Source organism: Saccoglossus kowalevskii, chromosome 8 (genome assembly GCF_978046115.1).
Source record: "Saccoglossus kowalevskii chromosome 8, keSacKowa6.1, whole genome shotgun sequence".
NCBI classification, from domain to species: domain Eukaryota; kingdom Metazoa; phylum Hemichordata; class Enteropneusta; family Harrimaniidae; genus Saccoglossus; species Saccoglossus kowalevskii.
Genome location: NC_140648.1, coordinates 30,460,393 through 30,487,388, shown reverse-complemented (window position 1 = coordinate 30,487,388; position 26,996 = coordinate 30,460,393). Strand labels below are relative to the sequence as shown.

The window sequence follows — 26,996 nt, the reverse complement described above, 5'->3', positions numbered from 1 at the left end:
TTTATTTTGTAAACAAATTTTCGTCTGCTATTTTTATTCAGTTCAAATCGTTCAGCAACATTTTTGGCATATTAGGTGTACATCACATGGAATACTACGATTGAGAGAACTTGATGTATGTTGACTGAGTTTTATCATAGTACGAAGTACCAGGAAGTTACTCAGTTCCAAATAAAGATTACCAACGTCAAATGAGCAACATTTGACTGGTAATCAAGATTCATGTAATCCATGGCTAACAAGCAACATCACAAGCGAAGTTGTAGCATGCAGTAAGTCATCCCGTCAGTGGAGTACCGCAGTAACACGGCATGTTTGCCATCAGCATTGTATTCAAACGAATCACGTGATGTGCCGTTCTCGTTCAAACCCGGGATTCGATCAATAGGGGAGTCCCATTAAAAAAACACATTGCAAATCATGCAAGTTCAACATTTTCAAACCAATATACTAAAACAGAAATGCTCAGAGATGTAAATGAAGGATAGATATTACTTTTCACTATACACATCTCTGTTGATACTACTAGTATTCCTCACATATTCTACTCCCAATTACTCCTGCGTAAAATGGACTAGCCTCTTCATGTTGACATTCAGACTAAAATCACGTGAGAGGCTGTTAAAATTGGCTGTTGCATACTCTTTCGCCGGTCTGGAAAATGTGTTTAATTAACTCACATTCAAGCAACAATGCAGATTTCCCAGTGGGAGTGAGACTATTCAAACTCTGCCACTAAAAAATAGGGGTGTTTTCAGCAAAAAACGAATAACCCTGGAATACACACAATATACTGAATTTCGGAACAAATCGTGCATTACTTACAGCAGTAGAATACCACAGAAATATCAGACGAAACATGAAAACACTATATATTGTATTTCAGCCTGAACCCTCTATATTGCAATTCAAGGAATTAACCCCATATGTGCATCCATTTCCCACCTTGGTATCACCCACCCCTGAAAACAAACTCTTAATACCACGCTGAAGCGTTTGGTAAAAACTTTCGACCCCATGTAGCCACGTACGGCCGTCAGCTATATGAACTGTACTCCGTCTACAAATGTTCAGCTGCCGACACGTTATTGGACTTTCCCACCCACGATGACAACCAATAAATCATGTTTGTGACGTCTGGTCTGATTACACCCAGCAGCACAAGCTCTAAATCAGGGTCATATATTGCAGATTTGTATTTGAACAAATAATCGTGCATGGGCATCCTGTCTTCTAAGCTTTGTGAAAGCATAAGGTTTTGAAAGCATTGTGCATATTTACAACTTTCTCGCATTTCACACGTAATGCGCCATATACTGTAAAAGGATCAATTGTTCACCGGGTTTTAATTTGGCCTATTTCGCTGAATGAAAAATGCGCTAAATTAAAACCCAGTGAATATGTAAAATTTAGCATAGAATACATTATCTAAATGACAAAACCGTGAATTTAAAACCCACTTAATATACCTGAAATGGTAAATCAGCGAAATTTAAACCAAGTGAAAATTAGTCATTTTACAGTATGTGTATCGATGTCGCCATGCCAACGTTTCGTTTCGTCCTAGTTGTGATATTTATCTGTAAATGTCAGACCATTGGTCTGAGGTTCATCGCAGACTCTATTTGAAAGGCTGCGGTTGAGGTTTCATGTTGATCCGTCGAAAATGGCAGTTACTTATCACACAACAAAAACTTATTAGTTACGACAATATTTTCTTAACATTTTATGGAAACAATTCGTAGTGTGCATAAACCTTAAAGAAACATAATAGACAAAACAGTAAATTTTAATATTACTTGTTCGTGCTGTTTTGCAGCACTGCGAAGGAAAATGAAAGATTACAACAATTAGCACATATGGCTGGAAGTTACATTTGCTCCGTTGTGTAGACAGGTTTCAACATTTCATCAGATAATACAATTTATATCCAATCATCTAGAACAAACTTTTCTAGAGAACACACGCGCACAAAGATTTTGTGGTCTCGTATTGGGGGGGTCACAGTAATATAAACAAGGATACATTTTGCCGAGATATCCAAATCAGTCGCTATTATGATTTACAGAGGCGGCGGCACGAAATATCCCATGGAGGGGCAAGATCAGCTCATCACCCCTCGCTTACTAGGAGAACCCAGGGGCATACACTTCCTTGAATTTTGAAATCTAGACCCTCTACAACCTAAGCTATTTCCTTCATTTTGAGGGGCAAATTGTGCTGACACAAAAGGTTTCAGCTTGATTTTCGAGTGGCGGCATATTTTACGTGCCCCTGCAGTGGTTCTCGTTTTTAGAATATTAGAAATAAGTATCGGTCTTATTTCTGATCAAGATAGGTATGAATATCGGTAGTATTTTCCCAATTTGGTGTATTTATGGTTCCGTATATGATCGAATATCTCCACCTCAGATTCCGGCCTCATATCCCTAGGTAACTGTTTTATTCGAAATAAACAGTGAGGACAGAAATGGTACTTTGGTATAAATATGGGTATAGATTTTGCCACTATCCAGTTATAAAATTGGCCACACTTTTGAGCACTCAGGGGCACTTCCCTACCCAGCTATGTATCAACTGCCCCCCCCCCCCCGCGTGCATGCCCGTGAATGTGGTTATGCAATAGAAAGTAATGTCTACACGTAGGTAGGGTTATTAAAATCGAGAAAACAAAATACGGGTATATTTTTTCCGACATATAAGATAAACGGAAAAGAGGTTACTAATCAATCTTCAAGTTTTACATTTTTGTAATTTCTTCTGTGAATCTCTCCGGCGAACCTACCAGCGAATCTCCGGTAAGGTATACTTAGTAGTACGTGACGTTCAGAATTCCCCCGCCCCTGAATAATCGCGAAGAACAGACTGGCGTGTTAACTGCATAAATATGTATAATTTCCTTCCTGAATACAGAACTTAGTTGATCTAATCGTTAAGGCGTATGATACATTTTGATGTGAGTTAATTTGTAATGAATAGTTCAGCCAAACACTGAATTATATCATGATGGTGGTATGATGAATTATATTTTTTTCAAAATGATATTTCTGGATTTCATAGAAGTATATTTTCATTTTTTGGCCGGCTAATGTTGGATGTGCAAACCTCATTCGGGAACATGTATATTCGGTGTTTAGAATAAAGATGGGCAAAATGCTAACAGGGCAATCGTTTCTATTGATGTGTTGAAATTACGCCAATAGGGTATGCTTTTGATGTTTTTGTTAATTGAATGTTTTTGTTGTTGTTGTTGTTGTTGTTGTTGTTGTTTTTAAAAAAATTGTGTACGTATTTGAAATTTATTTAAAAAGCTGAAGAACCCTTGTATCATCAGAGGGACTGTGCATCATCATAAGAATAGCGGATTTTGCAAGGAATAATGTTTACTTGCTCTCTTGACTGAACACTTAAAACCCAGAGTAAAGAATAAACTTTATAAAATAGTCGGATGGTTGAGGTGATCTACTAGTATCACATGGATATGTGTAGTTGTAGTTGGATGGTTGAGGTTATATACTAGTATCACATGTATATGTGTAGTTGTAGTCGGATGGTTGAGGTTATATACTAGTATCACATGTATATGTGTAGTTGTAGTCGGATGGTTGAGGTGATCTACTAGTATCACATGTATATGTGTAGTTGTAGTCCGATGGTTGAGGTGATCTACTAGTATCACATGGATATGTGTAGTGTAGTCAGATGGTTGAGGTTGTATACTAGTATCACATGGATATGTGTAGTTGTAGTCGGATGGTTGAGGTGATCTACTAGTATCACATGGATATGTGTAGTTGTAGTTGGATGGTTGAGGTGATATACTAGTATCACATGTATATGTGTAGTTGTAGTTGGATGGTTGAGGTGATATACTAGTATCACATGTATATGTGTAGTTGTAGTTGGATGGTTGAGGTGATATACTAGTATCACATGGATATGTGTAGTTGTAGTTGGATGGTTGAGATCATATACTAGTATCACATGGATATGTGTAGTTGTAGTTGGATGGTTGAGATCATATACTAGTATCACATGGATATGTGTAGTTGTAGTCGGATGGTTGAGATCATATACTAGTATCACATGGATATGTGTAGTTGTAGTTGGATGGTTGAGATCATATACTAGTATCACATGGATATGTGTAGTATAGTCAGATGGTTGAGGTGATATACTAGTATCACATGTGTATGTGTAGTTGTAGTTGGATGGTTGAGGTGATATACTAGTATCACATGGATATGTGTAGTTGTAGTCAGATGGTTGAGATCATATACTAGTATCACATGTATATGTGTAGTTGTAGTCGGATGGTTGAGGTGATCTACTAGTATCACATGTATATGTGTAGTTGTAGTTGGATGGTTGAGGTGATATACTAGTATCACATGGATATGTGTAGTTGTAGTCAGATGGTTGAGATCATATACTAGTATCACATGTATATGTGTAGTTGTAGTCGGATGGTTGAGGTGATCTACTAGTATCACATGGATATGTGTAGTATAGTCAGATGGTTGAGGTTATATACTAGTATCACATGTATATATGTAGTTGTAGTCGGAAGGTTGAGAAGATATACTAGTATCACATGGATATGTGTAGTCGTAGTCGGATGGTTGAGGTGATATACTAGTATCACGTGGATATGTGTAGTTGTAGTCGGATGGTTGAGTGATATACTGGTATCACATGAATATGTGTAGTTGTAGTCGGATGGTTGAGGTGAAATACTAGTATCACGTGGATATGTGTAGTTGTAGTCGGATGGTTGAGGTGAAATACTAGTATCACGTGGATATGTGTAGTTGTAGTCGGATGGTTGAGGTGATATACTGGTATCACATGAATATGTGTAGTTGTAGTCGGATGGTTGAGGTGATATACTGGTATCACATGAATATGTGTAGTTGTAGTCGGATGGTTGAGGTGATATACTGGTATCACATGAATATGTGTAGTTGTAGTCGGATGGTTGAGGTGATATACTGGTATCACATGAATATGTGTAGTTGTAGTTGGATGATTGAGGTGATATACTAGTATCACATGTATATGTGTAGTTGTAGTTGGATGATTGAGGTGATATACTGGTATCACATGGATATGTGTAGTTGTAGTCAGATGGTTGGGTGATATACTAGTATCACATGGATATGTGTAGTTGTAGTCGGATGGTTGGGTGATATACTAGTATCACATGAATATGTGTAGTTGTAGTCGGATGGTTGAGGTGATATACTAGTATCACATGTATATGTGTAGTTGTAGTTGGATGATTGAGGTGATATACTGGTATCACATGGATATGTGTAGTTGTAGTCAGATGGTTGGGTGATATACTAGTATCACATGGATATGTGTAGTTGTAGTCGGATGGTTGGGTGATATACTAGTATCACATGAATATGTGTAGTTGTAGTCGGATGATTGAGGTGATATACTGGTATCACATGGATATGTGTAGTTGTAGTCAGATGGTTGGGTGATATACTAGTATCACATGGATATGTGTAGTTGTAGTCGGATGGTTGGGTGATATACTGGTATCACATGAATATGTGTAGTCGTAGTCGGATGGTTGAGATGATCTACTAGTATCACATGAATATGTGTAGTTGTAGTCGGAAGGTTGAGAAGATATACTAGTATCACATGTATATGTGTAGTTGTAGTTGGATGATTGAGGTGATATACTGGTATCACATGGATATGTGTAGTTGTAGTCAGATGGTTGGGTGATATACTAGTATCACATGTATATATGTAGTTGTAGTCGGAAGGTTGAGAAGATATACTAGTATCACATGGATATGTGTAGTCGTAGTCGGATGGTTGAGGTGATATACTAGTATCACGTGGATATGTGTAGTTGTAGTCGGATGGTTGAGTGATATACTGGTATCACATGAATATGTGTAGTTGTAGTCGGATGGTTGAGGTGAAATACTAGTATCACGTGGATATGTGTAGTTGTAGTCGGATGGTTGAGGTGATATACTGGTATCACATGAATATGTGTAGTTGTAGTCGGATGGTTGAGGTGATATACTGGTATCACATGAATATGTGTAGTTGTAGTCGGATGGTTGAGGTGATATACTGGTATCACATGAATATGTGTAGTTGTAGTCGAATGGTTGAGGTGATATACTGGTATCACATGAATATGTGTAGTTGTAGTTGGATGATTGAGGTGATATACTAGTATCACATGTATATGTGTAGTTGTAGTTGGATGATTGAGGTGATATACTGGTATCACATGGATATGTGTAGTTGTAGTCAGATGGTTGGGTGATATACTAGTATCACATGGATATGTGTAGTTGTAGTCGGATGGTTGGGTGATATACTAGTATCACATGAATATGTGTAGTTGTAGTCGGATGGTTGAGGTGATATACTAGTATCACATGTATATGTGTAGTTGTAGTTGGATGATTGAGGTGATATACTGGTATCACATGGATATGTGTAGTTGTAGTCAGATGGTTGGGTGATATACTAGTATCACATGGATATGTGTAGTTGTAGTCGGATGGTTGGGTGATATACTAGTATCACATGAATATGTGTAGTTGTAGTCGGATGATTGAGGTGATATACTGGTATCACATGGATATGTGTAGTTGTAGTCAGATGGTTGGGTGATATACTAGTATCACATGGATATGTGTAGTTGTAGTCGGATGGTTGGGTGATATACTGGTATCACATGAATATGTGTAGTCGTAGTCGGATGGTTGAGATGATCTACTAGTATCACATGAATATGTGTAGTTGTAGTCGGAAGGTTGAGAAGATATACTAGTATCACATGTATATGTGTAGTTGTAGTTGGATGATTGAGGTGATATACTGGTATCACATGGATATGTGTAGTTGTAGTCAGATGGTTGGGTGATATACTAGTATCACATGGATATGTGTAGTTGTAGTCGAATGGTTGAGGTGATATACTGGTATCACATGGATATGTGTAGTCGTAGTCGGATGGTTGAGGTGATATACTAGTATCACATGGATATGTGTAGTCGTAGTCGGATGGTTGAGATGATCTACTAGTATCACATGTATATGTGTAGTTGTAGTTGGATGATTGAGGTGATATACTGGTATCACATGGATATGTGTTGTTGTAGTCAGATGGTTGGGTGATATACTAGTATCACATGGATATGTGTAGTTGTAGTCGAATGGTTGAGGTGATATACTGGTATCACATGGATATGTGTAGTCGTAGTCGGATGGTTGAGGTGATATACTAGTATCACATGGATATGTGTAGTTGTAGTCGAATGGTTGAGGTGATATACTAGTATCACATGAATATGTGTAGTTGTAGTCAGATGGTTGGGTGATATACTGGTATCACATGAATATGTGTAGTTGTAGTCGGATGGTTGAGGTGATATACTGGTATCACATGAATATGTGTAGTTGTAGTCAGATGGTTGGGTGATATACTGGTATCACATGAATATGTGTAGTTGTAGTCGGATGGTTGAGATGATATACTAGTATCACATGGATATGTGTAGTTGTAGTCGGATGGTTGAGGTGATATACTAGTATCACATGGATATGTGTAGTTGTAGTCAGATGGTTGGGTGATATACTGGTATCACATGAATATGTGTAGTTGTAGTCGGATGGTTGAGATGATATACTAGTATCACATGGATATGTGTAGTTGTAGTCGGATGGTTGAGGTGATATACTAGTATCACATGGATATGTGTAGTTGTAGTCGGATGGTTGGGTCATATACTAGTATCACATGGATATGTATAGTGTAGTCGGATGGTTGGGTCATATACTAGTATCACATGGATATGTATAGTGTAGTCGGATGGTTGGGTCATATACTAGTATCACATGGATATGTATAGTGTAGTCGGATGGTTGGGTCATATACTAGTATCACATGGATATGTATAGTGTAGTCGGATGGTTGGGTCAAATACTAGTATCACATGGATATGTGTATTATATGTACATATCGGATATTTTGTCTTTTACGCCTTGATGAGTCTGTCACAGGGTTCACAAAGAATCACGTGTAACTGCCCCTTAAAAGAAAAATAACATTGCAAACTCCGAGGTTAGTATTAAAGCCAATCGGCGAATTTTGCTGGGGCTTATTGCCAGTAGCCCATATTCTCGAAACCGTGGCGAAATGAAACATTAAGCTCAGTGGTTAGTTTACGCATCTTTTAAATGTGTTTTGATTCACAGTGCATTCGGCAATCGACTGCAAGTCAGTTATGTGAATATGAATTGCATTCACTGGCAGCCGTACTAATGAACAAGTTGAAATCGCATTTAACGGTAGAAATATGATAATTCTTAAAACATCTACATTTCTATGAAAGGCCTCAGTACTCTATATTGTTTTAATTTGTATGTAGCTGTTGTTGTATTTTCTGATTTAGTAGTAAGTGCAATATATATTTCATTAAATGAGTGAAACAAAGACGTGGAATTCATCACCTAAACTGAGTATAATAATTTGTCAAAATAGCAATAGAAAATAATATTTCTTTGGCATTACCCAATCTCATTTAATATACTTATTAGACAACAGAAAGACAGACAATATGCAGGGTTACATCCTTAAATGACGATTCACCGTGAATGGAAGGGGTTCACTGCCAAGTTGAAGCTCCTTGTGTTGGAGAGGTATAGGTACATTCTGCGCTACGGAGTTCTCATTTCAAACTGTTTAAGCCCTCTTTTCAGTGTAATGTAGAACTATGTCTTATTATGACAACACATCTTCATCAAAATGTCGAAATTTGAATATCCATTTTAGTACAATTTACCCAAAATGGAGCCTGAGTTTTAAGACCTTTTCTAATATAAATAAGAAGTGGAGTTTAGAACACCTATTAAAACATACCATCTTACATATTTCGACATTGATTTTGCAAATAAAACATTCGCTTGAATGGTATCATCACACTGCTGTCATTTGAAATAAAATTTGCACTCTGAGAGAATTTATAAAACGTTATTAGTGTACTGGAAAATGCCATTCTCTGTAATAGCACGGACTGTGACAAAACGTGAAACCGTGAGTTCTATATAAGTTTGTTGAACGTAAATAATTCCATTACAGCATTAAAACATGAAACTTAGTGCTGATGGTCAATTCAAATAATGGGTCAAATATTTTTTTAGTCTATGAAGACGAATCATGTATATTTTATGTAATAGATTGAGAGTTTCCTGTCACCCAGATTATTTGGAAATCTGTTTTTCAAAGCTAAATTTAGATAGCACCGCAGTTCTATTCAACCCACACATTTATAATTATAAGCAAACGCTGTTTTATTTTAGAATTATCTTGCGAGCATCATTGTTTGTTGTCATCAGAGTACTTCGCTAGGACCTACAGGACTCTATAGTAAACGTGTCGCTCTCCATGACCAACTTCTACAAAGTACCGAAAAATCTAATTGTTGAAAACATCACTACCGGTAAGTTGAAGATTATGAACTGGAACTCGAAGGCCTCAAAACACATTCTGTGCCCAGGAATATAACGGCACACGGCGTTTGAATCAGTCACAGTACCGACCGTTACATCGCGAGTCATCGAATAGTAGCACCGCAAACCAAGGGTCATTCAATAACCAAACACTCCCTTGCTCCCTTGCTCTGTCCGACTGTGTGCGACCCGAGTCCACGTCGCGAGCTCAGTTTCTATTTACGAAATACCAAATATATTGATACTAATGGGCCCGGCAACGTTAAATTATAATGTGCCACAACGCCATTGAACAATCAATACGTCACTTCCTGAGTCCTATTCGTGAGGTCGTATCTGTGAGGTTCTATTCGTGAGGTATATAGCGTGCGCATACATCAATTGGAGAGAAAGGAACCAGAGTGGATATCAAGCCCTAGTGGCGCCGCCATATGGGCTCGGTCACGTGGTTCGTTACGTAAGGGGAAGAGAATCTTGGGGTCATGGGGCTTCCCCTGACCTAGATTCTATCTCTCCGTCACCGGCAGAATCGCTGATTAATGCCTACAGTTCAAAATAGTCATTTTGACTGACCGGTGTCTATAGTGGGTATGAACTATGTGAATAGGCGGGTTCGGAGAAGCCTCTGCCTAAGTTGCCGTTATACCAATGTTCTCCCATGGTAATTGCTATTCCACCAATGACTAGGTATGATGCTGGCACATCTTTTATCAAAGCCAAACTCCTGCCCTTCCCATTAATAAACAGAAGATTATTGTTAGTGTGTTTATACAGTTATGACTAAACAAAAGCCAAAATTAGGGTCATGCTAGGGCTTGGTCCCATCAGAGCCACTAAGCTGGATAACATGCTATTTTATAAATAAGGTAATGGATTATAAATTAGATTTCTTTGAAACATAAACATTATAATGACTGCACGTATATTTTTGTAGATGTTGGTGCAAATAAGACTTCACAATTTGCCTTGGCCTAAAATGTACTGTACTCTATATACAAGTAAATAGATTGCAATATCTTAATTTTTGCTACATCTCAAAAAGCACATATCACACACATTTCACTGGTCTCATCACACAGAAACCACAAACTAAACTAAACTGTACGACTAGCATGTATGGAGTGTGGGTATAAAAATGGACACAACCAGCTGATATCCCCTCTCCCATACAGGCTGGACATGCAGTTTATTATAGTTCCAATTATTATTATAGTTCCAATTTCTTAATTTTTGCTATATCTCAAAAAGCACATATCACACACTGTTCACTGGTCTCATCACACAGAAACCACAAACTAAACTAAACTGTACGACTAGCATGTATGGAGTGTGGGTATAAAAATGGACACAACCAGCTGATATCCCCTCTCCCATACAGGCTGGACATGCAGTTTATTATAGTTCCAATTATTATTATAGTTGCAATTTCTTAATTTTTGCTACATCTCAAAAAGCACATATCACACACTGTTCACTGGTCTTATCACACAGAAACCACAAACTAAACTAAACTGTACGACTAGCATGTATGGAGTGTGGGTATAAAAATGGACACAACCAGCTGATATCCCCTCTCCCATACAGGCTGGACATGCAGTTTATTATAGTTCCAATTATTATTATAGCTGCAATTTCTTAATTTTTGCTACATCTCAAAAAGCACATATCACACACTGTTCACTGGTCTCATCACACAGAAACCACAAACTAAACTAAACTGTACGACTAGCATGTATGGAGTGTGGGTATAAAAATGGACACAACCAGCTGATATCCCCTCTCCCATACAGGCTGGACATGCAGTTTATTATAGTTCCAATTATTATTATAGTTGCAATTTCTTAATTTTTGCTACATCTCAAAAAGCACATATCACACACTGTTCACTGGTCTCATCACACAGAAACCACAAACTAAACTAAACTGTACGACTAGCATGTATGGAGTGTGGGTATAAAAATGGACACAACCAGCTGATATCCCCTCTCCCATACAGGCTGGACATGCAGTTTATTATAGTTCCAATTATTATTATAGTTGCAATTTCTTAATTTTTGCTACATCTCAAAAAGCACATATCACACACTGTTCACTGGTCTCATCACACAGAAACCACAAACTAAACTAAACTGTACGATTAGCATGTATGTAGTGTGGGTATAAAAATGGACACAACCAGCTGATATCCCCTCTCCCATACAGGCTGGACATGCAGTTTATTATAGTTCCTGGGCTCTGTGTGATGTTTGGTTGATTGCATAATGTTAGGCCTCATTTGCACATTTTAGTTCCAAGGAATAATTGTAGTAGCTGCCTAAATCTTGATTGCATTTCATGTTTACATACCTAACACAATCACTTTACACGGCAAGTTGGGTGGGTGGGGTGATATGCCGTCTCTGATAGCTTCCCTGTATGTTTTTGTGGGTGTTGATAAAAGATTGCAAAGAGACGATCCAATGACGTTGTCTCAAAATAATTTATTACGAACAAAACAATTTGTTCATGGATTGATAAATTGATTACATGCACATATAAAACACTCTGTATATATAAAAAAAATACTCTAAACTTTGTAGAATTGTCTATTACAGGTATATGGTGGTACATTGAGGTGATAGTGGGATGTGGTCACGTGGTGGTAGACTCGCCAACAAAGTCTTATTGTTGTGTTTCCGAAAATAAAAAACTACAGTGCTCGCGAAAAACGTTCACCTCATTTTCGTTTCATCTCGTTTTTTCCGAAACTAATTGAATTAATAACTGAGAAAATATTTTTATTTAAAATATGTATGTAAATTTGTTGTGGTGATTGCTAAGTACTGATGATGTGCCTGTATAATGGCTGGGCACAATATATTAATAATCGCCACCCCCACCACATCCCGCCTGTGGAAATGTTTGAACCTGGTCATATTCATCAACGACGGTACATGGTTGACATTGTTTTTTGTGAAACACCTACCACGTTGGGTGTCGAAATGTAATCGTTTTCCATTCTGACCAACGGATGAAAACGTCTCTTTCCAGTAAATATTTATGTGTATTTCTATTCATTTTCTCGTGATATCTATATTGACGACATTCTTTCTGTCCCCTTGGATTATAGTAATGATAAGGCGTCATGTCTCTTGGGTGGGTTCTGTAAGATAGATGATTGTTATGTTCTCGCTGTGTGGGCAAGGTAAACAAATATGTCAAAAAAACATTGGGCAACACTCCGTATAGACGGGACTGTGTAGTGCAAGGTCAAACAAAAATGCATCATAAATGGATTCCGAACTATTTTCTCATATGGTATCACAAAGTAGCTGTTGTCTGATCCTCTGTCGAGTTCCAATGCGTGATGTCTTGGCATTGAAACTTGGATAGAGCACTTGACTGGCATGATACGATCCGGGGGGGGGCACTCTATATGATGTTAGTACCCCATGTGCATTCCAAATTTAGCGGGAAAGCGGGGTGTTTTTTATCTTCTAAAGCGGGTCCGCGCGGGAGGCATATATGCCCCCTTTAAAATACTGTCTGCAATAGGCCCCAGAAATAAACTCACAGGGTTGCTGTGCCCGCTGCAAGCCCCCCCTGCAACAACCACTCCCATACACCGCCCGCTAGGATCCGAATTAGCGGACCCATAGCCCCGACCAGGTCGCAAACGTCCGCCTGAACTTTCCCACCGGGACTTTTCCGCCACTTCCAACACGAGCATACGGAGGCTTATTGTTAGACTGGCGCAGTCGGGGCGATTAATTTGTTTTTGTAGTTTAAATAAAATTTAAAAAATCGCGAAATGGAGGTGTTAGCTCGAAATGGAGGTGTTAATGCGTTGGAACGCGTTGGTGATTTCGCAGTTACAGAGGATTTTGTGCTAACACCTCGAAATTTCGCGAAATTTGTTATTTTATTTAAACTACAAAAACAAATTAATCGCCCCGACTGCGCCAGTCTAGCTTACTGTAATCGAAGAAACAAAAAGGAACGAAGCTAAACACACATAATAAAAATTAAACTGTAATCAGTGGAAATGGGTTTTATACGCACAATATTTACAAAATATTTGCCGAAAATAATATTTAATACGTATATGGCTCGTTTCGCTAATTACAGATAATCAAAAAGGTGTTTTAGCGAAACAAGGGTCTTACACGTAAAATATTTACAACTGTCGTTTGAAACCTGACCAGTATATTCACCTTTCAGTAGTGTATATAACGACATAAAACATTTGCCAAAAATAACGGGATTTTAATTAGTAAATGGTTCGTTTCACTAATTACAGATAATCAAAAATCTGTAATCAGCAAAACAAGGGTCTGACACATACAATATTCACAACTGTCGGACGAAACTTTTTATATATTTATTTATTTATTGCTACCTTGAGTCATCATGAATTATCTATATTTAGCGAAACGAACCATTCACTAATTAAAATCCCGTTGTTTTCGTATATACACTATTGAAAGGTGAATATACTGGTCAAGTTTCGTCCGACAGTTGTGAATATTGTACGTGTAAGTACCTTGTTTTGCTGATTACAGATTTTTGATTATCTGTAATTAGTGAAACGAGCCATATACGTATTAAATATTATTATTGTGCGTATAAAACCCATTTTCACTGATTACAGTTTAATTTTCATTGTGTGTGTTATCCCGTTTCATTTCGGCGATTACAATAATCCGCATATAGAAAGTCACACTTTCGAAACTCCTCATTCGCATTCAACTCCAGTTTTTTTCTAGGTTTTCTGCCCTGTATTCATGCCAAAGTCACTCGGAGTTGAACATAAAATTGCGTAACGGTATCTGATGGAATAAGACTCCTGGTAAAGTCGTGTGCATTGTGTATTAAACTATCAAATAAATGATCATATTCACAATCATGTCAATAATTCTCATCTTTTTTCATCAAACAACGAATGACACCAACATGAGTTGCATACATAGTAACTTGTTTGAGTTGATCACGCTCCACCGGCACTGACTTGAATGCAAAAAACGGCAGTGAATGCTCGCAATAGGGGTAGGATGTTCTCAATATATGTCTGGAATAGGGGGTGTTTTTTTCTTCGAAATGTCTGCTCTAGGGGGTACTAAATGCACATTGCGTCCGCAATAGGGGGTATGGTTTGCCAATGTGCTGCCAGCCCTTATTTTTTAGCAAGAACGCACATGGTGTAAGGTTTTAATATAGAGTGACCCCCCCCCGGGGGGGGGCGATGTACATACCATAAGAATGTAGCTCCGTAATGTAAGGCAACAAAGCTGTACAGTAGATCTGAACAGTGGCGTTCTAATTTTTGTAGAAGCACGGTTTTAACCGGAAATCGCAATCAAATTTTATATACTCATATTTCTCTTAGTGATAAAAAATACATTACGTTTACCTGCAGAATTCGGGCTGGCTCATACCATATACGGAGATGCTGTCACATACTTCCATTGCAAATACCATAGTAAACCAGCCAGTCGTTGCCCAAATAGGCCCACTGAACACAGACAAAATAAACATTGACAACATTAGACAAGATATAAGCGATGTGATTTCCTGTACTTCTGGTTTGCTTGCCCTTATAGCCCGTGATTATTCTTACCACTTATTTACCATTGGAATTAAACATATTAGACGTACTCCCATGATTAGTAATTAGTAAGTTTTTTTTCCTAATCGAACGCATATTTTTAACATTTTTGTTTTAAGTCGATAAATCATGATCTAATTTGGTCTTCAGCATGCCGTATCCAACATCAGTATCTGCAGTTACTTGTCAATGTTTAGACTGGCAAAGTCGGGACTTCTTATTTTCTAAAAAAAAATATAATTAATTGTCTATTTATCTTTTTTAGCGTGATCGCAAAAACTAGCGGGGCCGCGAAAGAAATTTTTCGCGGTCACGTTAATTAATTATTTTTTTTGTAAGTCCCGACTTTGCCAGTCTAGTCAATGTTCTTCATTTTAATTACGTTTAGGGATGGAGAGCAAAGCGTGGACGTCAGTGTATGCTATCACCTCTACTTTCACCCTGAAGTGTCACATGTTCAATTTTGCTGACCAGAGACGCTCTGGTACGTACACGCAAAACTGCATCTTGTCGGTGTTCAACATTTTATTTTGCGTGTCGTTATCGGGGGGGGGGGGGGGGGGGGCAATACATAGAGCTTGGCTAATGGGAACGTGCCGCTGAAATGGGTCTCGTTTTTTGGATTTTAGGTATAAGTATCGGTCTTATTTCTGGTCAAGATAGGTATAAATATCGGTAATATTTTTCCGATTTGGTATACTTATGGGTCCGTATATGAGCGAATATCTCCACCTCAGATCCATAGATAGCTGTTTTATTTGGAATAAGCAGCGATGACAGAAATGGTACTTTGGTAAAAATATGGGTATATATTTTGCCACTATCCAGGTATAAAATAGTCGCACTTTTGAGCACTCGGGGCACCCAGCTATGTATTAACTGCACCCCCGGGTCGTTATGTAAAATTAGAATGATCACACTTGTCATCTGGGTTGTGAAGTGAAAGGACGGGGGTCGTCGCGAGTTCGAGGGAATTTTTAAAAATCGTGTAAAGAATGCATTTCTTAGTGTTGTTAGACTGGCTGAGCCGTGGCAATTGTATACATTTTTTTTCTTAAATCGTGGACCAACGAAAAATTACGTTGTAATTTCGCGTCGGCCAACGATTTAAGAAAATAAAACGCGGAAGATTCTATACATACTCGTTCTATAGAAATTATATTAAAACAATAGCCACGACTGGGCCAGTCTGATGCTCAACTGAATTTGAGTTATCCATCATTATTGGAATGAACGAACATTTTCACCGCGAAATAAGACGCAATGTTTACTTGGAGAACTAACCGACCACGGAACATCTCATGGTGTGACAAAACCACAAATAAGTCGTAACAGAAGTATGCACTCATCCGACAGCGTCCATACCAACCAACAATTTAAATCTTTCACTTTTAGGTCACTGAGTAGACTTGCTTGCAATTTGTTGCGATTCCGATGAACAATTCTTGAAAAATAAATATAAATTGCATAAACGAGGGGTGAACGCAAAAGTCATGTGAGCGCGAAATCCCAACAGTCTTGCCATCAGTGTAAGCGCCCTCACATTACCGGCCAGATTCGGGATTTCGCGGTCACATGACTTTCGCGTTCAAACGATGTATTTTACACGCACTGTGGACGTCGCTAGGAGTCTCGTATCGATTCGGACGTGGCGAGACGACCACCACCCTTTAAGTGAAACAAAAAAAAATGTAATTTCCCAAACTTACATATGTCTTCTGGTTTCTTTGAGGTAAAGTTCGTGATCAGCTTCTAGCTTTTCTGGCTTGTTTATATAAAATTGCACATTTGAAAAGTTTTTTTTGTAAGTTGACAGAGTATTAAAAACCCATCCCGATCCATTGGTGAGCATAAATTGTTTCGGTGACCAGAACACCACAGTGTCGGCAGAATTGGGCGAGTTAAATAGCTTTTTCGGATTAAATGAGTTTATTGTTGCAAAAGATATTATACGTAGGGTAGTCCTGGTGCCAACATCGGCTTCAAAACCTAGTGTCGGGGCATCATTCATCCGAATAACACAGTCAGACCTGTCAATTTCCGGACCAGCATTTCGTCCAATGAGTTGTCCAGAGTTAGATACGACGGCACATTCCGAGCAGTGTAATTGTAAATTCTGAAAATGAAATAAATTATTTGTACATTAGCAACCAGCATGCAAACGTTTACCGCCTTTAAGTTATTGCAGACATGGGCAACATGATACAGCGTTATTTAAAATCAATCTTGTATTCAAGATGTAAAGTTAAAAAGTGCGGCTTTTACTATCAGCAGAACAAAAGCATTCCCTATGTCTTTATAAGTATTTATAAATTTCACAATTGAAACTGGAACGAGAGGTTGGTCAATTAAATAACATTGGAACTTTTTCAAATGACATCGTTGCATAATGTGCTCGTCGATTGGCTCCGCTGATTGGATTTAACTGTCATTGAAATTTTATTAATATTTATAAAGATGAAGAGAATGCATTTGTTGTGCCGAGAGTATTTGTGTGGAACACAATTATTCACATGAAAGGGGACAATGTGAGTATTGTTGAGCATTTTTAATACTTTTGTTTGAAAATGGATCTTGATAAAAACAATATTGTAAGATTTATTGGAAAATAAAAAGGTTACTTTGTAATAAACAACCTCAGTCGTTCAATGCAAAGATAAAAAACGACAGTGCGCATGCGCTTCGAATTTTCTGTACGCATAAATCGGGTGCATGAGCATTTGCGTTTTATACAATTATTTTACCATATTTTACACTTTGTTGTTTGGACCAGATAAAATAACAAAGCGAAGTTATCCGCAATGCCATTTTTATATAAATACATCTTTAATTGTTTCTAGCATTTATATCTGGAAAATACTAAAACGTGAACAATAACGCTACGTTGCGTTACGTTATGTTACGTTACGAACTGGTTGTACAATAAACTGCCCTTACCTTAGAAGCATTATGTAAATCGACGTAACCATTGCGGAGTAGTACACCGTTCATTTTATTCGTATCATGCCGAACCTCTGATACATTACTGGATTTCCAATTACTCGTCTCCTGTAGTTTAAGTAAAGAATAAATAAAAAGTATGTGCAATTAAACAATAAATACGACATGCAATCAATATTGCATACCAATTGGTGAACATCCACGAAACAAATGGGCTATGATGTAGTATGTAAGCGTAGAAGACACAACAATAACCTCACTTGGTATAATAAGACACACCACTCGTTGACCGAACACATATTGTAGCTACACTCACTTGGCCGAGCATAATACGTAGCATCAATCATCGATCGAACGCATTGCCTAGCAACACTCATTGATTGAACACATTGCATAGCAACACTCATTGATTGAACACATTGCGTAGCAACACTCATTGATTGAACACATTGCGTAGAGACACTCATTGATTGAACATATTGCGTAGCAACACTCATTACTCACCAACAGAATACACTGCGTATCACTACTCACCAGCCGAACACGCTGCGTCGCATTACTCGTCAATTTTCGTTGCTATCAGCTCTTACATACAATCACTATCAAACGAGCAATGTTTTAATTGTCACATTGTCCAGCTACACTAAACACTGTGTAACTGCATATTACCAAATTTCATACGAGCATTGACTAACCACACATTGTCTATAGTTTACAGCAGAAGTTTTGTTCTAGAATGGGTTACTGTAAAATTTGTTTCTCTTCCTCTTAGTTTTAAACTAGTTTTCACTGTATGATTTCGCTTTTAATTTCAAGTTGTTATCTATATCCAGACCCCCTCCAATCGACCATCATGTGTTTCTATACTGGTCATCCCCTTACACGAATTAACGTTACATACCTGAAGTGCGTTTCCAGCTGTGACATTTTGAATCACGTTTAGTGATGGTATTCGACTCAGACCTAATTGTTGATCTTCCTCTTTACGCACTTCCAATATCGACTTGTTTACAATCAGTCGTGCTAGCACAGTAGAAACCAGCAAGCTAACACCAAGGACCACCCACCACAATCGCTTAATCTACAAAAAAAATCAAAATTATAATATTGTAAATAATATTGGTAGCGTTTTATTTTGATCTCAAATGTGAAACTTGGTGAAAGCGATTTTTCCCCAGATATTTAAGTGTCTGTACTGTACTATTTCGCATGCCACAATGAACATACAATAACTAGCAGTCACAACTGAGAGGAGATGCCAACCTGCGCTAGATTTTTCCAATATTCATATCAACACTCAACGTCACAGTTTAGGCCGTATACATATATATACTGTCATGTACACCTTTAAGCTTTAAATGTATTGGAACCACAAAAGGAACACGTGTGCCTTGACGCCACACACACAAAACAACCCAGTAAACACCACACTTTACACAAAGGAAACGCAACACTTTATACAAAGTAATTTTCTGCAAACGCAACACCTCGCACAAATGAATCATGTGAATACACAAAGAGCTCATGCAAAAGAAAAAACTGTATACAGAAATTACATTAACGCCACGCTTTACACAAATTAGCCCTGTACACCACATATCACGCAAAGGAATCCTGTGAATGTTACACATTGCACAAATTAATCATGTGAATGTTACACATACAAAAGAATTACGTGAACGCCATAATTGACACAGGGGCGGATACAGTCTTATGTTATGGGGGGGGGGGGGGTTCAAACTTTAGATTCGCCAGACACTATATACCATAGGAGTATTATAAACGACTCCTGTAAACAAAATATCGCATATCAACGAATCCTGTGACCGCCCACAAAGGAACTTGTAAACGCCACACTTTATTTACAATATGCCTTGTAAACGCCACACTTTATTTACAATATGCCTTGTAAACGCCACACTTTATTTCCAATATGCCTTGTAAACGCCACACTTTATTTACAATGTGCCATGTAAACGCCACACTTTATTTCCAATATGCCTTGTAAACGCCACACTTTATTTACAATGTGCCATGTAAACGCCACACTTTATTTCCAATATGCCTTGTAAACGCCACACTTTATTTCCAATATGCCTTGTAAACGCCACACTTTATTTACAATGTGCCATGTAAACGCCACACTTTATTTACAATATGCCTTGTAAACGCCACACTTTATTTACAATATGCCATGTAAATTTGCCACATTTGCGACTTGCATATTTTAAATTCAAAGAGAACACACGGATTCTCCGCAAAGCAATAGTGCTCTCAATGCAGATTCATAGTGATCAAGGACAGGGTGAAGAGAACACACGAATTCTCCGCAAAGCAATAGTGCTCTCAATGCAGATTCATAGTGATCAAGAACAGGGTGAAGAGAACACACGAATTCTCCGCAAAGCAATAGTGCTCTCAATGCAGATTCATAGTGATCAAGAACAGGGTGAAGAGAACACACGAATTCTCCGCAAAGCAATAGTGCTCTCAATGCAGATTCATAGTGATCAAGGACAGGGTGTACAGGTTCCTTAGGTATTGGTTGAATCTTGAAATATCATATGGAAATCCTATTGTATCCTTTTGTGTTCAGTTACATTTTTAAATGATTATATGAGGCAACAAGCAAGAACACTGGCAGTATATTTACGTGTAAATTTCATAATACTGTTATTGCTATATATACACACTGTTCTTGACCAACAAAGTTCCTGGAGATTGCTGAATAATATTTATCTATGCCATACCAATCTCATTACATTAATGAATGTGCATTTGTTCATTCAATTTTTAAATTGATCCATCAATCATGTGCAAGTATATGTCAGCCTTGTCTGTTTACAGGATGCTCACCACAACTGTGAAGTTTATATTATACATATATACACTATAACTTCGAGTATATACTAAACATTAAAATTTATGACGGCACGGGCGTTGCTAGATTTTCTGGCCATTTGTTAAATGTAGCTTATGGAGTTATTCAATGTCCCCTCTATACGGATATATAATTACTTCTCCAAATGTTCGGTCACTAATGATTTGATATAGCTCATAACGCGCCATCATAATAATAATAATGCGTAATAATAAATTATAGAGCACGTATTCTATGACTGTCAATAATGTTCTATTGGGGAGACTCACTTGAGATATAATCACCACCAAGCAAAATGTGTAGGATTATTTCACACCCAGAAAACCAGAAACCATTGATTATCAACTCCATTTTGCAAGACAAGAGGAATTAAACAAAAAATTAAAGGATGCACAGTCCTATATTAAACGTGTGTATCAATGTAGCAACTTTATTGTCAAACAAAACAATAAAGGATTTTGTACGTTAAATAGGAATGCAACTTTACAGAGTAATGTAATGAAATTTTATGAAAGATACCCAATAAAAATATCTTTAATAAAAATAGTGGCAATGTATAGAAAGATTATAGATTCTTTATATTTATTATTATAATATATCGATTCTAGTATTTACTAATACGTTCTGTAGAGTGTAGTATATTGCATATTTACTAAACATGCGACGTGCAAAAACACGCAAATAGGTACATTTTAAAATGAAAATAAACATGATTTCTTAATCCGAAAGATGAACAGTGAGAAGGTTGATGAGCCATAAACATACAGTCTTGCTTGTTCGAGCACTGACCTCAAGAACTGCCCAGTTATCGTCCTGATAACAGGGCAACACGTGGTACGGATCGACTTAATGAGAACGCACCGTTCCAATAATGGGCAGTTTGAAATTAATGTGTTTCCTGATTTGACAATCCCAATGTAAAAATCGTTATATATATTCTGTCAAATTCGGTATTTTGGAATATTAATTGTGGTACATTCACCAATTTCTGCCCAGTAATTATTGCTGGTCCAATTATACTTGCTGTGTATTGTGTATGTACACAATAACCTCATCATATCGTATCGCACACACCCACTATACAGTCAATGTATTATCGAACCGAACAAGGAAGTCCATTGATGTCAATTGAACTTCTCACAAATTGGACGTTGAGGGCTCCATATTGAACACAATAGCTTTAAGACGGTTACCTGGTTGATATAATTCACGTAAAATAATGTCGTTTCCAGGTTAAACTATACTACATTAGGGCCTCTTACAACCAAAATCTAATATATATTTCGATCTCGGGTTCAGTTCATGTTACGAGGTGGATATACGTACATGTGCTAATATACTATATTATATGTGCCGTGTGTCGTGAAATATTTGTATATGGAGGTCATGGCATTGTATCAGAGTTAGCACGACATCCTGGTACAATGTAGCCAGTATATGACAGTATCCTATTCACTTACTTTAAACAAAGGTCTCCAAAATCCCAGCATTATCTCGACTTTATGGTTAACTCGATCTACATTGTATACCCACTGAGAAAGGTGGCATTGAACGAGGATATCCACGACCGACTTATCCAATGATAGCAATCTCGGCCTATTCTTTCCCTATTTACGTCAGAGCTGACGTTGCGCCTCATTTAAATATAACTATGCGCGATGTGTTGGTCGATAAAGACGGGGTATAGCTAAGGGGAATGGAGTTAAACGTACGACATCAACTATTTAAACGGTATTTTAAAATGCTTAATGACAGGAAAAAATCCATCAAAAAGTATATTTATAAAAGAAGACCCATACACATTGCGGTTTAGATCACTGCACCAGTGTTGCACACACTACATACAAGAATAATAATAATTAACCTGAGTGTGGTATCGTGGTTACATTCAACAATGTACTTCATTATAAGTTTAGGCTGATATTCAGTATATCTACCTCTTTACTCTTAGGCTAATTCTAGTGAATATAATTGAATTGAATTTATTTTGTAATTAAATTGAATTATAAATTATAACATTATTAATCATCTTGCCGTCTCAATTTAAAAAAACAAAACAAATTAACTGGAAACATTGTTTGCGAGTCGAATTAAATTATTATAATCAAATTGTTTTTTTTTTTTTTTTTGTTTTTGTTTTTAAATATTGTTGTGCCAGGCGACAGTTCTGGACATTGAATGTCACTGTTGTCTCTCCTAACTTTTTTTGTGTGTGCAAATTGCAAGTGCTAGACAGTGCTTACACATAGTGCATTTGCCACAGTAGTAATACAGGTAATACCTGGTAGTAATATTCATGTTTGGGACTACATGACAGGGCTGTGTGGCCATCTCTCTGTCAAATGGCAATTTTAATGCGCTATCCTGGCGTCAACCAGGCTCGGTCGAACACAAACACCTGCGGACATTAACAAAGGTTCTCCCAAAGTCGCATTCGTTAGTGAATGAATCTCGGCCAGTGGAATTGGCCTTCCCATTGAGTCTGTGGCAGACTTACCCAGGGTAGGGGTTGACCCTTTTATGTTCAGCATAAGGTAGGATTTGAACTTGGGTCTACCGATCATGAGTCTGGAGCGACAACCAACCACTATGCTACCAGAAATTGGTTTCTGTATATTTATTATATCAAACTGTATTCCTACAAATTGTGTCATATTTTCAAATGCATTCAACAGCCAACCATTCTTTCTACTAGTGAAAGGTCATACGCCCCAATTTCTAAATAAAATATACCGTAAAGACCTGAAACTGCTATTACTTTATTAAAGCGCGGTAGTCGTCGCGCTGCGCATGTGCGAGATATATGGGTCCCATATAAACAAAGATGGCGACTTTGACTGTTGCACAGATCAACGAGTGCGGACTGAGACGTTTCCATACTTTAATTAGGTAATTTCCATATGCTGGAAAGGAATCGAACGAGTTATAGAGTGGTAATCAGTGCAAATCGCGCCCAGGTCAAACCTCATACTTGTGATTTCCATTTGAAGAGCGCATTGGATTGTGGGAAAATCAATGTTTATCAACACAATGTCGCACATGCGCAGCGCGACGACTACCGCGCTTTAAGCAATGTCGGAATACAGTACACATGTGTACAAGTAGTTAACATTTTGAAATTTGGTGGTATTTGCATATTGAAATTGTGCCAGGTGGTCGCTACACTGTGCATGATTTAACAGAACATTAATTAGGCTAAAAGTCGATCATTATGGGGTCGACGAATCCCATGTGCGCATTCAAACCTATGTGAAGTAAAAACAATAATTTTCCTCTATGTCTACAACCTTAATTAAAGAGACGGTGTCGTCACCTATGCATGCGTCAGGTGACCATACCCATGAGCCTTTGCGTTTTAGCACGTGTTGTTATCGTCGCTTGCAGGTGGTGTAGGTCAAGCCGCACGGCATTATGGGTACAATTTTATCAAGACTCAAGTCTCGCGCGTGCGCATGTGACGACCCTTCCGCTTCACAAATTCGCAAATCAAGTTTCGGTTTCGGTGAAGCCGACCATACATGATCGTTCCTATGAGGCGACGGCCGAATAAACTTTGGCTAGCCACGGTTACTTTTTTAGTAACCGTGGGCTAGCAAAGGATTCATCAAGTGATAGTAATTTTAACTATGTCAAGGGTGTGAATATAACGGAATTTCCACCCAAGGGGCCTCATTACAACGACCAGAGGGGCCATATTATAATGGTCTGTATAGATAGGTCACGTGTGTAGACAGGTGGTCTACGATATGGAGGTTGGATTACTTTTTCAAAGATCACATGGACAATAATGAAATGGTAATGTTGCAACAAAAACACATACATTTGAGCTGACACAAATCAAATAATTTTGACTTAAAGCGCGGTGGTCGTCGCGCAGCGCGTGTTCGAATTTCATGTAAATATACAATGTATTTTACACGCGTTGTATACGTCGCTATGAGTCCCATATCAAACAGGACGCGGCGCGACGACCACCGCCCTTTAAACATTGTAAATGCTAAATACTATTTTGGTCTCTAAACAAAGGTAAATCTGCAAAAAAGGGTGGCCACATTAGTAGACAGGTGATCTTTATACACAGGTTGCTCATATGTTATGCCTAAGCTTGGGACTGTTTAGAAGTGGACACTATAGATAGGTGTTTTTTTTATAGCTAAGGTTAATAGGCTTTGCTATACTACTATCAATTTAGCCTAAATTATAATCGCAACTCAGTTATTACTAATGTGATGTTAGTGGGAATGAGTGAAAACTGTCGTTAACTTTTCTTTAAAAAAAAAAATTTCGATCTTTGGTCTTGTTTTTTTAATATAAAATGATAAAATGTTTTAAACTTTGATTTTTGCTTACAAACATGTTAGATTCATTCATGGATAAACCTATCAGTACGCCCAGATGAGGGCGCTCGTCAGACGTGAAGCTTAATGTTGCCGCGGCTCTGACAATAACTTCCATGTAAATGTAATTGAAATTGACTATTTTCATTGATTTTTTGACGAGAAATATGGTTATATTGTATTTTTACGCAAATAATAAATAAATATACTGAGGTGAGATTTTAGACGACATTTCTCGGATCGTCAATCTTTGTCGAGTGGTGTCTTGTCAGCAAGTTGTCTTGTTTTCATGTGAAGATGTCGATAGAAAAAATTACATACGTGTTTGATCGACAACAAATGTCACCTGGGAAACAAGCAACTTTATGTTCATTTACTCCCGCTGCGCGTCTCGAACCAGATTTCGGTTCCAAAACAGACCGTTAATTAACGATAACTGCCTTTTAGTCCGTACCTTACTGGAGGGTCTATGCTTAGTAAAACTACCAGGTTCTAAGTTATAGCTTCAGTTTTGTATTTCATTTGATGTCGAAGTGATCTTTCATATCCTCCCCTTGTATTTCATCATTCCAATACAGAAAACATGTGCCAACATTTTCCCATTTTTTTTTCAAAATTCACTATCATAATGCATTTCTCATTTTTTTGTATTTTTCTCGACTTCCGCTATTTTTTTTTTTAAAAAATAAGCAAGTATATACAAAAGGTAATGTATATCAAATGTTTCTTATTATATAATATATTTAATCTTCTATTTCTTTGTATGGTCGTAAACAATCTGTTTTCGGTTCATTTATATGTCTATACTATATGTCTGCTGAGGTGTATTTTTAGACTGTATAAGTGTTACCCAATTCCTGAAATTAGGCCAATCTATTCTCTATTCTCTATTATTTGTTAATTTGGTGTACTCAGTTTATTCAGGTGCTGTGATTTTGTTCTGTAATAATTTGTTAATTCGTAATTTTCAATCAGATCCCATTGTATACAATTTGCTACAAAAGATTACAAACTGTTCATTTGGCAAATACAAGTTATGTTGTTTACATCGTAGACCTTTCTAAGGTCTATGTTTACATCCTATGTACTTGCCGTTATGTTTAGATTGGTTATTCATGAATCTCGATAGTTATGATGTCATTCAATTTTTACCACGATCACGGGTGGTAGTCTTCGTTGTTTCCATGACGATCAGTTCGACCGGTGCATTATTTGACCCATAGAGTATTACCTTATTGTTTTCTAGCACAATAAAATAAACAAAAAATGTTAATTTTGTTCGAATTGTTGCGCGTACTTATTTAGACTGTGGCATATGTAGAAAAGCAATATCAATAAATGACATGTTTCTGCTTAAAAGGTTCCATTAAAAAATACAAGTTACCAAGAAAAAACTGTGGGTAACCGACATGTCAGAAAATTTGGATGTCAAAGTGCAATGTTACAGCACAAAATGTATCAATAAATTACTCGGTGACACAAAAATGGCAGATATTGGGAACATCAATCTTCTGTTGAAGGTATACTTTCAATGGCCCTGCTTTAATCTAACGTGGTTTCGTAGCCACTACAGCCTGGGGTTACGTACAACTTACCAGCTGTGACACCAGGGCAATGACATCAACGATTCCGTCGATGTGGGAGGGGGGGGGGAGCAATTCCAGATGAATATAATTCCACTAATATAAGAATTAATTACTTTGTAAGTTGTCTACAATAATCAAATTTGTGTTACTATAGTAATTGGCGTGGCATT

At 37.5% G+C, this 26,996-nt stretch overlaps 1 protein-coding gene across 1 annotated transcript; it reads right to left on the bottom strand.

The window, feature by feature from the left end:
• Positions 1–11,958: 11,958 nt before the first annotated feature.
• On the bottom strand, positions 11,959–22,496 carry LOC146739521 (alpha-N-acetylgalactosaminide alpha-2,6-sialyltransferase 3-like). The gene is made up of 6 exons (XM_085502992.1): positions 22,364–22,496; positions 18,924–19,103; positions 18,020–18,130; positions 16,792–17,198; positions 14,888–14,989; positions 11,959–12,640 (listed from the first exon to the last, which is right to left on the bottom strand). Exons 1-6 carry the CDS (start codon positions 22,391–22,393, stop codon positions 12,460–12,462), a joined length of 1,011 nt encoding a protein of 336 aa, XP_085359118.1. The 5' UTR covers positions 22,394–22,496; the 3' UTR covers positions 11,959–12,459.
• Positions 22,497–26,996: the final 4,500 nt, after the last annotated feature.